Here is a 12,852-nt window from a genome sequence, read left to right as displayed (position 1 = left end):
TTCCATGGTAAGGATTGACAAGAGGGACCCCTGGAATCTTCAAGATTTAAAGGATTAAATCTGTTTAGAAGAATGGGGCAAAATCACACCTGAATACTGCGACTGATTAGTTTGGTCATACAGGAAATGTCTTCAAGCTGTCATTACAAACAAAGGCTTTTCCACAAAGTATTTAAAGGTGCTCTAAGCAATGTTGGCGAACGTCACTTCTGTTGACGTTCAAAGATAACAGAGAGCTAGCTCCCCCCCTCCCTGCCGTGCAAATGAAACTCTCTTGAACGTGCATCTTGTCGGTGAATGGCTGGAAAAGTTTGTTAAGTTTCATGGTCAAGGTTGCACCCGGCTGTTTTTGTTGCCATTTTTGGTGCCTGGGCTGTCAAAATAGACCGCCTTGCTTTTACAGTGTATTTAGAGGACAGGCAACTAACGGATTGTGTGGAGACGTTTGCTGTATGTGACAAAAATGTTTTAGCTTAGAAACCGTGTGACATTGCTTAGAGCACCATTTCAGTAGGTGTGTTCAATACTTTTTTCCTGCGCCATTCCACTTTTTAACACATCATTTTATTTATGGACTTTTTATATGTGTGGATTACTTGAGCTAATACTAATGTCTGGTGAAAATGTCATGACAATAGACTCATTGGAAGTATACGTTCCATTCTTTTTGGAAGTACGCGTTCCATACTTATTTCCCCCACTGTACACTCACTAAAGGTACGCGTTCCATACTTATTTCCCCCACTGTACACTCACTAAAGGTACGCGTTCCATACTTATTTCCCCCACTGTACACTCACTAAAATAGGAAGGAACCACGAGGGAGGAGATGAGCTAGCCTACAAGGACCCAGCTCCTGAGTGGCAGTGGAATGCTGCTTGTTCTTTTTGCTGCTCTGATTAGAGTGATCAGAGACAGTGATCAGACACTGATCCCATCTCACGTCTCGTAGCATTAGCAGCGTTAGCAGAGATGGGTTTTTTAAACTGATCTTCACACTCCAACTTACCTTCCACCATAAATAAAAAAACGTACCTTCCGCTCTAGCATACAGTTATTGCGCACAACCAATTGAAGACATCACCACAGACATGATGCACACACACAGACACACACACTCACACACACACACACACACACACACACACACACACTTTCACTCACAGATACACACACTCTCACACACTCCTATTCATATTCCCTACTATTGTAGTATCCCTACTTAACATGGGCATGTATGCATGTACGTATGCCTGCATGCTAGCACACTCACACACAGATTTGTCACAGTCTTTTCTCTTTACTCAGGGTGCATCAGAGGAGAGTGTTTGAGACAGTAAAAAACATCAATCAGACCGTCCGACAACGCAGCCCAGCCCCACCTTTCTCCAACATCCCAGGGTCCAATCAGATGCTGTCCCCTCTAAGCTCCGCCTTTTCCAGTGGTATGGCCACTCCTCAGTCCAACCTCAGTGAAACCAAACTGAGTGGTAGCAATCTCGCCCTTGACAACCGCACACAGAGTCTCCTACAGGAAGGAGAGTCCACTCCCGGCAGGTGGGTTGAGTCTGTTTCCTGTTCTCTGCCTTAAATATATATTTTTAAATGAACATCTTAAAAATAAAAAAATCTTTGATAAAGTTAGAAGTGATTATTAAAGTAAGTAAAGTGAGTAAAAAGCACTCCAGTGCGGGGATATCACTTATTTTAACATTTTAGAGTTAGTGAAATACAAAACAGCTTACCTCAGTGGAACACTGATAGATTCATAATCTGATAGTAATGTCTTCTACCAGTGTTGAAATTTCAGCCTGTATTTGAATACTGTGGTATTTGAACTCTCCAATTTAAATTCTTTCTAATTAATATATGTTGTGTTTATTTATTCGGGCAGTGGTATGGACACCCCTAAGAAGCGCACAAGCTCTGAGGACCTGAAGCTGGCGTTGCGCCGGCTGTCCCTGAGGCGGCAGAACTGCCTGAGCGAACGGCGCTTCTTCGAGGAGGAGCGCGAGAGCGGCCTCTACCCGCACGACGGTCCTCACTACGTCAGCGGCCTCGTCCACAGCGACAGCATCATGTCCCTCGGCTCACACCTGTCCTGGGCCAGCCGCCCCTACCTGCCTGACAAGCTTCAGATCGTCAAGCCTTTAGAAGGTGACCTTAATCCTGACCTTAACCCTGACCTTCACCCCTGCCTGCCAGACAAGCTTCAGATCGTCAAGCCCTTAGAAAGTGACCCCTACCCTAACCCTAACTCTAACCCTAATCTCAATCTTAACCCTTACCTGCCTGACAAGTTCCAAATGGTCAAGCCCATAGGAGATGACCCTTACCCTAACCCCAATCCTACCCCTAACCTTAACCCCAGCACTAACGATAAACCCAACACCAGGAGGAGTACGTATCTTAACCCTAACGCCAGTACCAACACAAGCCCTTGCATGACCCCCAGTGCTAAACCATTTCGGAAGGCTCCCCAAGAGCAGGAGGTGAGGTTTGACCTCCGACCTCGCCAGAGGTCCCCGAGGCGTCCCCCGCACCGCACACACAAGCGGCCCCCCTCCTTCATGCTCTTCAACTCTCTCTGGTCGGTTATGCACCACGGCAAACACACAAACTTCACACACAAGCAGGCTCGCAGGTGGCTGGAGATGCCTTAAAAGACACATGCACACACACACACACACACACACACGCACTCACACACACACACACACACACACACACACACACACACACACACACACACACACACACACACACACGCGCGTGCATGCAAATCTTACAAAGCCGACTGTCTTGTTTACTGCTGTGGAGAGTAATGCAGATAAAAGATAAAAAATGAATTAATAATTAATAGTTAATTTCACGAGTAGTAAGTCAGTAAAAAGGTAGTGCCTGTCAGATTTTATTTTTCCATGAGTTCAGTAGTGCCTGAATATATAACCTATATATATATATGTAGAAAATGTATTCTCTTTATATTTCCCTACATGCTTTTTAACATTCATCCATTGTCTCCATCCATTTCTGTGTTTCTGGTTTTATTTGTGTGCAACATTCTGGTTTACTTTGATCGTCATTTGACTTTCATTGTCATAATTTTTTCATCTCATGTTTACAGTGTCATTCATTGTCAATAAAATTATTTCTTCTTCATTTTTTATCATTTTCCTTCATTTCCCATTTCTCATATAATTTTCTATTTTATCATTTGTTACTGTAATTTAGTTGTATTTCTATGTGTTTTTACGATCATGTTGTTCTCGTGATAGACACAGGAATATGTAAAAACACATAATGACTGAGATGTTTGAGGGGCAGCCGTGGCCTACTGGTTAGCGCTTCAGACTTGTAACCGGAGGGTTGCCGGTTCGAACCCTGACCAGTAGGCCACGGCTGAAGCGCCCTTGAGCAAGGCACCTAACCCCTCACTGCTCCCCGAGCGCCGCTGTTGTTGCAGGCAGCTCACTGCATTTCACTAATTCACGGATTGGGATAAATGCAGAGACCAAATTTCCCTCACAGGATCAAAAGAGTATATATACTTATATATGTAATTTCAGTATAATACAATCAGCATGTAGTCAGTCCTACATGCTTGATTATGGAACATGCCTATTTCTAGTTTTCTAAACCATTTCTGTAGGCTCTGTAAGAGCAGGAGGTGAGTTTGACCTCCGACCTCCCCAAGAGGTCCCCAAGGTCAAACTCATAAACACCACACAACCAAGCACCAGGCCTGATGACCTCTCAGGCTGCAACAACTTATACATTTACATTTAAGGAGACCTTACTGTAGGTAACAATAAATACTACTATGCAGAGGAGACCTTACTGTAGGTAACAATAAATACTACTATGCAGAGGAGACTTTAGGTAACAATAAATACTACTATGCAGAGGAGACCTTACTGTTGGTAACAATAAATACTACTATGTAGAGGAGACCTTAGGTAACAATAAATACTGCAGTGCTCTTGCAGTGCAGGGGTATAACTACTAGTCAAGTGTGTGAAAGGAGATAGTGGTAGAAGGAGATGGAGGTGAAGGTAGTCACTTGTGTCTAATCTAGCTTTCCGCTCAATAGTTTGCCACTGACAGTGCTAGTGGTGTTTCTATATCGTATGTAGTTTGTTGGTTTCATGAAACTGGTTATGATGATGCCAACAGTGTACAAAGTAGTCATGAAGGTAGATGGAGGCTATTTTGAAGAATCTAATACTTAGACATGTTTCGATTTTTAACAAAAGAAAACAAAATATGTTTCATGAATCAGATTCTTCAAATTAGCCTGTGTTTATGACTGCTATGCACACTAGTGACATCATCATAAGCAGCTTCATGTGTGTAGGTGATGAATGTCATAACCGGCTCTCTCTGCCGTTTGTGTGCCCCTCTGACCCTCAGGCTCAATCACCCTGCAGCAATGGCAGCAGCTGGCACAGCCTAACCTGGGCGGAATCCTGGACGCCCGGCCGGGCGTGGTCACCAAGGGCTTCCGGCCGCTGAACCTGGACCTCGAGGAGGTGTGCCACTACAGCGACTTTGAGGAGGACGAGCCTGGGGAGCAGTACTTCCAGAACCTTCCGACCACGTCCACGCCCAACCCCAACCCCAACCCCGTCCAGACCCATGTCATCTCCACAGCGTCCCCCTCCCCCTGCCTGAGCACTGGACAGGCCCTCAACACAGACTTCTCAGGTAAAACTCATTTACACTGATTTCATTCCCTACCACTTCTCAGGTAAAACTCATTTCAACTAATCTAATCCACTTCTACTTGGCTACTCATCCTGATTTTTCAGGTAAAACTCTGTACAGGAAAGTTCAATTTTGATTTAATTTGCTTACATGGCCACTTATCATGACTTCTCAGCTCCAACTAAACTCAATTCAATTTCTCAATTAGATTTAATTTAAAGCCATTTATCCATACTTTTATAACAACTTGTCTAGACCCATTACATCAATTCTGCAATTCCAGATGCAGAATTTCTACCACAAGATGGCGCCAAAGCTGTATCTATAAATGTCTAATATGTCAAACATTTTTCTATTTCTCTCTCTCTCTCTCAACAAAATAATGACATATCTAATTTTCCTGATTCCGATCATGTACTTTCTGGAAGTAAAACTTTCTGAATACAGACAGTCTATAATTTCTTTGATGAAACAGCCTGAAAAAGAGACCAACAATAATATTTCTTGTAGATGTTTCTTTTGAAACATCTAAGCAAATGAAACAGTGAAATGATATGCACAACAATGAATGATTCATGCAATGATACATCAAAGCAATGAACAATAACATCCTAGAATTTGTTTAAAAAAAGTAAACAAATTTCTGAGCTGATGAAACAGGAGAAGTAGATGTGGTCAGCTTTTCTAGTCTTCTCTCTATCTGCATTAATGTATAAATAATGAGTAATTAATGTGTAAATATGTGTGTGTGTGTGTGTGTGTGTGTGTGTGTGTGTGTGTGTGTGTGTGTGTGTGTTTTGCAGTGTATTATCCTGGCAAGTGCATGGCGCACACCAGTTCCACCTACACCTTCACAACCTGTCGGATTCTTCACCCGTCTGACGAGCTGACGAGAGTCACACCAAGGTACACACACACAGACAGACACACAGACAGACACACACACACACACACACACACACACAGACACACACACACACACACAGACATACACACACACACACACACACACACACACACATACCTCAATAACAGCTCCAATAGCATTCCATAACCTTGTTGCAAGTCTCCAGAGTGTTCTATAATCATAGAAAGCTTATTGGTCATTGCTGTGTTGCGTTAGCTCCATGTGAATGCCTCTTGGAGGTGATGACCTTTATTGACCCTTTCACAGTTTGAATCCCGGCCCCACTTCCTCCTGTGGGCCGTCCAGCAGCCTGCGCTCCACCCCGGCGGTCACGCCCTGCACGCCACGCCGCATGAGCCTCGCGCAGTCACAGTCCTTCACCAACCTGCGCGACTCCACCAAGACCTTCAGCACCTCGCTGGGGCTAGTGCGCCTCCTGCAGGAGCGGGGGATCTCCGCAGCCGTCTACCAGCACCAGAGCTGGGACCGCAGCAGTGTGGCTCCCGGAGGAGGAGGAGGAGGAGGGGGGGTCCTCTTCAGCACGACCGTGGCCCCGCGCACATCCACGTACCCCCAGAGGCCGTCCACCCCGCCCAACTCGCCTGTCCACGGCACGCAGAGCCCCAGCTCGCTGGCGGAGCAGGACGACGACTTCTCATTCAAAAGCCCGTCCAACGAGAACTTCCTGGCCTCGCGTCCGGCGCGATCCATCCTCATGGAGGTGGCGGCCGCCGGGGGCGGAGGAGGAGGAGGAGGAGGAGGAGGGGCGGCGCAGCAGGCGCGCGACTGCGAGAGCCAGACAGACGTCAGTGTGTACAATCTCAACCTGGTGGACAAGCTGAAGCGCCTGGGCCTGGCCAGCCCCGGCAGGGGGCAGCCCAGGGGCCACGCGCCCATCCTGGGGGCCCTCGGTGGGCTGCGGAGGCCCGGCTCGCCTTTCTCCCTGAACGAGGGGATGCGGAGGAACCGCAGCTATCCTGTGATGGTGGGGGCCAGCATGGCCATGAAGGGCCCAGGGCCCCAGGACGACGAGGAGATGCTGCTGGAGCCCAAACTACCCAAACAGACCAGCTTAAAGTAAACAAGTAAACAACAACAACAACAACAACAACAACGCAAGGACTTTACCGAAAGTAAATAAATATGAACAACTCGTCTACACTGATTTTGCCTAAAGTAAATATAAACAACTCATCCACACAGACTTTACTTGAAGTAAATAAATATGAACAACTCATCCACACAGACTTTACTTAAAGTAAATAGATAGAAACAGCACATGCAGGCGTGGTTAAGCAGTGGTAATGTCACCCACTGACAATTGGTCAACCCGGGTTTGATTCTTGCCCTTGCGTGTCTGTGTGGCTTTGGATAAAAGTGTCTGCTAAATGGCAGTCAACTTTAACTAACTTTAACCTGGACTTTACTTAAAGTAAATAAATAAATACACGCCCAACACAGCATGCATACAAGCTACTCATAGCCCTGTGCAGAATATACAGTAGGAAGCTTATACCCGAACCCATGCACACAATACTCTCATAAAGCCTATACATAAAGTCCTGTACTGAACAACCTTTATAAAGCCTATACACACTGTATACACTCACCGGCCACTTCATTAGGTACATCTGTTCAACTGCTCATTAACACAAATATCTAAACAGCCAATAAAATGGCAGAAACTCAATGCATTTAGGCATGTTGAAGTTCAAGCTTCAGAATAGGGAAGGAAGGTGATTTAAGTGAAGTTGAGTGTTGAATGTGGCGTAGTTGTTGGTGCCAGATGGGCTGATCTGAGTATTTCAGAAACTAATAATGCCACAACTTACCTGATTGTTAGTGACCATGTCCATCCCTTTATGACCGCAGTGTAGCCTACCCATCCTCTGATGGCTACAATCAGCAGGATAAGGCAGGATTGGTGTTTTATGCCCCCAATGTTGTCTTCCAGGCAGCGCTGCCACCACTGATTTAAAGGCACCTAATCCTAAACCTACCCCAACCCTAACCCTAACCTTAACCCATGCCTAACCCTAACCTTAACCCATGCCTAACCCTAAACCTAACCCCAACCCTAACCCTAACCCTAACCTTAACCCATGCCTAACCCTAGTGCCTTCCAGGCAGCGCTGCCTTGAAGACAATGTTGGGGGCCTCCACAGTCACCACTCAAATGGCCTCCACAGTCACCAGATCTCAGTCCCATAGAGCCCCTTTGGGATGTGTTGGAACAGGAGATCCACATCATGGATGTGCAGCTGACAAATCTGCAGCAACTGTGTGATGCTATCATGTCAATTTAGACCAAGATCTCTGAGGAATGTTTCCAGCACCATGTTGAATCTGTCTGTGGCACAAAAGAAAGCAGTTCTGAAGGCATAAGAGCATTTAACCTGGTGCTAGTAAGTGTACCTAATAAAGTGGCTGATGAGTGTAAATTCCTGTCCAGAGGTTTCCATAAAGTCCTGTATGAACCACTATACTGTACAACTTACCCACAGCCTACAAAACGTGTACAGAACAATTATACATGACTCACACATGGTTATGTAAATAAGTAAACACATGTATGTGGCACATAACACACACTCAAACTGCTGCTGTACAGAATGAGAATAGTTACCACACAATTTACACACAATGTGCTGAAGTAACACAAAGTCCTGTATTGTACAATAACATACAGCTAGACAAAGCCAGGAGATGTGCATTTGTTCACAGTGGTGTCAATGGTGCAACTCTCAGATTGTATAGCAAAACACTCATACAGAAATGCAAACACACTTTTCTGTTCAAAACCCTCTTGTATAGCAGTGGTTCTCAAAGTGTGGGGCGGGCCCCACTAGTGGGGAATAGAGACTTGACAGGTGGGGCGTGATGAACAGGAGGAAATTTGTTTTTTGTGTGCCTATTTTTAATAATGCCTTTCTTTTTTGAAAAGGAACATCATAGATTCAAAACAAAATAGCCACAAACATATGAACATATTGTTTATGTCATAAACAAACATCCACATTAATACACAACATATGAATTAAAACAACATCCGATCCAGCGGACCGAGACGGGAAATGTAACATGGAACCAAAATGCAAAAAAAAAACATTTTTTTTTAAATTAACATGACCATGTTGACGGGTTGATGGGGTCAGAAAAAATTCCCAACGCCAACGTTTGAGAACCACTGTTGTATACAATCAACCTTGTTTAGTAATTGCATCCAACATCATCACAACCACCTGAAATACTAAAATAACCCAATAGCCTCAAAGTTTATTGTGAGAAGTACGCACACTTTCACACTGCTTACACTGCTATATGCTCTTACTGTACATACATGTCATCACTTCAAACCAAAATGCTTTTTGCTCACACACAAATATGTAACATGGCATGTAGCAAAGCATAGGGATATAGCAGCCTCAAGATTTGAAGTATTAAAATATGAGAGAGATTATTATTGTTTCTCATCGTCAAATTGTCTTTTAAAAAGCTATAATAGATTTCTGCTATTGACAGCAGCGTAAAAAAATCAAGATCCATTTATAGATGTATCGTACACAATCATACATTGTCTGTCACATCTCAAAATCCTCACAGTCATTCTATAAACATGTAAATACACACATATCAGACACAGTCCCCATGCTGTTATCGTTAGTTGTGTAAGTATGTAGCAAGTGCTTAATATACAGGTAGTTCATGCTCTAAATAGATGTAAAATATAAGATGGACCTTCTCCTCCATACGTTTATATATGATGACCACAGATTAATGAAGAAATGATCGAATGAGTGAGTGAGTGAAGAGATGGATGGAACAAATGGATGAATTAATTAATTGAACAGAACAGGGTATTTCAAAGAGAAAGCCAAAAAATAGGATTATCTAATGTGGATTATCTAAGGAAATAGCTGGGATATTCATTACAGGTCTGAACTGTGTTTTACCAACTAGCTTCAGCTTAAACTGATATATTAATTAGGCTAATTAATGCTTGACAAGTCCAATGAGAAAAGGCATCATTTGTAAACAAAATCATGGTGTTATCAAGCCTTTGTGTGTACAATTCCATAAACCTCCAAGGTTTTAAAGGATAGAGATTTATAGATGGAATTATTTGTCAGTCAAAGCGACTTCTTTAAGGCTGAACATCTACAAAGATGACAGACCATAATTGTTCCCAGAGTGTCCTTTAAAATAATGATCAGAAGCTTGTGAGCCCTCACTGAAGAACCCCTTTTGTCTTAAGAATGTACATATTTTACAAATGATAGTAGTTGTAGTTGTAGATAGTTTTATCTCAAATGTACATCCATGAGGTCATCTGATCAGTAATCAGTACCTCGATATACATGCAGTAGTTTTCCTATAATACAGTATGTGAATATATTAAAACCAATTAGGTACCAGATGGGTTTTAAAATAATGTTTCTTAATTGGAAATGAATGTGGGGGTGGAAAAGGTCAACATTACAAGTCATGGGATCTACCTCATAGCCCAAACTACAGAGATGGATTATTATGGATGATTATATATTGTTCATTATTTGTTATTTGGTCTCATTATTTTTACATATGACATACTACACGTAGAGCTAAAAGGCTACACACTGTTCAGAATATTTCATTTCAGTGATATGTACGACGTTTCATGTACGGAACTGTTGCATTAACCATGTAATCATGCCAGTCTGCCATGTTGTCATCTCTCTCCTTGCGTGTTGAGCTCTGTTACTATAGTGTCAGAGGAAATGTTCTTTTTATCAGCCATTCTAGTTCCGCTGTCTCCATGATGGTCTTTGTTCATACTCCATATGGTTATGGTCCATTTGCTTACATGTAGCTGAGGAAAGTTTGTAATAAAAACGTGGGTCGGAGTGGGTCTGCCATTCCCAAGCAAGCCCTTTAGTGAATTTAACCTCCAGCTGACCTTTCATACCTCCCAAACATGCCTTGCATTTCAGACGTCTTATTATCCACCCAGACTTTGTTCAAGTATTTCTCTGTAGAGGAAACTGTAGCCCAAGATAGATGTGTCTTGTGGAAGTTTAAGAATAGAAATGGAAGTCCTATGAGCAACCCAACACATCACTTCAAATCCACCTCAACACAAATATTCAATGAGTTCTCTAAACACCGCACTCACAACTCCACTTGGAGATATTAAATTGAAATATAGGATAGATTAATTCAGAAAACATGTACAGAGCTGCATGTGGCCTGAAACTATTTAAATCTCTGAGAGACTGAGAGCTGAGAGTTCTTTAAATTGTATGGAAATGAATGGAAAGCAGTGCAGACTCCTCATTACTGAGGGGATATGGCAGGCCTTTTGATGACCTAAAATATTCCAGGAGAAGGACAGAGTTTCTGAATTTCGAAACATCTGCTTGGGACTGGACCCTGGAGAGAGTTTAATTGCTCCGCTGGCTTCGTGACTAATGCTAATTCCTGCTCCTACAGTGTATCACAGAGATGAACTTTCAATCCTGATAATCAGAAGAAGATGTCTGTGCCTGAGTGTTCTCTTTTGAGATGGTCATTTTTCTGCTTATATATTCATGAATACTGTTTAAAAAATGCGTGAAACATTTTTGGTGACATTTCCAACTACATTTAGGATGTGCACTTTTTGCTGTCCATTGTGTGGATAGCAAATGTTGTTTGAATGTTTGTTTGTTTATGTACATTTCCTATGTAGCAGCCAAACCTTAGACAGATCCAACCCCGAGTTGGTGCGTATCTATTGGATGGATACCTGATCAGGACCACACCTGAGCTCCAACATACTACACGCCGTGACACCAACATCAGGTGCTGTCTGTTGAATGGAGTCATTTCATTTTTTTCTCCTCAGGAAGATCCTTTACACTGATTTTCATTCACTGTATGCAATAAAAGTCATTTAAAAGTTTTTTTCAATAAAAGTCTGTCAGTGATGATGCTTATGCCTTCAAGAGTGAGTATCTATTAGAACACTGTAAGTATAAAAGTAAGTACTGATGTGTGGAAATCAGTGTGTAAACTGATGACTTATATTAGATGTACTCCAGTACAGTCCATTTCAGTGTCATTAGTCCTGAAGAAGAGAGGATTTTATTTTCAAATAGGCCTAATAACCCTTCCTTCTCATTTAGACCAGTAAACCAATCTGAGGTTCTCTATGGACTGTGTAATTTCAAGTGTATGAAAAGCTCTCTGGGTGCAGATCAGTTAGACCCACATCTCTTAAAGATTGCAGCCCCTGTCATTGCTGAACCTTTAACTCACATTTTTAATTTAACATTCTGCTCTGGCTCTATTCCAGAAGTCTGGAAATCAGCCCTAGTCACCCCTTTACATAAAGGAGACCCAAGTGATTTGAATAACTACAGGCCAATCTCCAAGCTTCCATGTTTAGCTAAGATGTTAGAATCCTTTGTAAATGAACAGCTTTGTTCCTTTTTGTCATCATATTCTATATTAAGTCCTTATCAATCTGGGTTCAGAGCTGGCCACAGCACAATTACAGCAGCAACTGCTGTAGTAAATGATAGCTACTATTGTTGGCAGTAAGAAACATTGTGCAGCTTTGTTTATTGACTTGTCAAAGGCTTTTGACACTGTTAATCACAGGTTACTTCTTGAAAAACTAACCTCTTTTGGTCTAGATGAAGTTTCCTTTAAATGGTTTCAAAACTACCTCTCTAATAGAACACAGTGGGTAGATGTGACAGGATCAACCTCAGAGCCATTGGGACTAAATAATGGTGTTCCACAGGGCTCAATTTTGGGACCACTATTGTTTACATTGTATATCAATGACATCTGTGCTTCAATAGAAAATTGTAAAGTTCTATGTAGATGACACAATTGCATAAAGTTGTAGATGACACAATTGCATAAAGTTGCATAAAGTTCTATGCAGATGACACAATCCTTTATGCCTATGCACCATCTGTAGAGCAAGCAGTGTCATATCTTCAATATGCATTTGATTGTGTGCAGAAATCCTTGCAAGATCTTAAACTGGTTCTAAATGAAGCAAAAACAAAATATATGATCTTTGCTAGATCGAGAAAAAGTGTGACCTTGATGCCTATAACATTTGTTCCCTAAATGGGGCACAAATTGAGCAAGTTTCTCAATACAAATATCTGGGCATTTGGCTAGATAACAAACTATCATTTAGAACACATGTGCTTGATCTCACAAAAAAGGTAAAACTTAAATTAGGTGCACTTTACAGGATT

The 12,852-nt window shown here is 42.4% G+C and overlaps 1 protein-coding gene across 2 annotated transcripts in view; it reads left to right on the top strand.

Moving 5' to 3' along the window:
• trak1b (trafficking protein, kinesin binding 1b) overlaps window positions 1-7,608 on the top strand; it is an 18,091-nt gene extending 10,483 nt beyond the window's left edge. For both annotated transcript variants that reach the window (XM_042076287.1, XM_042076285.1), the window contains 5 exons: window positions 1,309-1,557; window positions 1,895-2,157; window positions 4,414-4,707; window positions 5,511-5,613; window positions 5,882-7,608. In XM_042076287.1, coding sequence (XP_041932221.1) covers window positions 1,309-1,557; window positions 1,895-2,157; window positions 4,414-4,707; window positions 5,511-5,613; window positions 5,882-6,695 — 1,723 coding nt within the window. In that variant the 3' untranslated portion in view covers window positions 6,696-7,608. The remainder of the gene's footprint in view (window positions 1-1,308; window positions 1,558-1,894; window positions 2,158-4,413; window positions 4,708-5,510; window positions 5,614-5,881) is intronic.
• The last annotated feature ends 5,244 nt before the right edge of the window (window positions 7,609-12,852 follow it).

This window comes from Alosa sapidissima, chromosome 21 (genome assembly GCF_018492685.1).
Source record: "Alosa sapidissima isolate fAloSap1 chromosome 21, fAloSap1.pri, whole genome shotgun sequence".
NCBI classification, from domain to species: Eukaryota; Metazoa; Chordata; class Actinopteri; order Clupeiformes; family Clupeidae; genus Alosa; species Alosa sapidissima.
The sequence above is the reverse complement of the archived record's forward strand: the minus strand, read 5'-3'. Positions and strand labels throughout refer to the sequence as shown.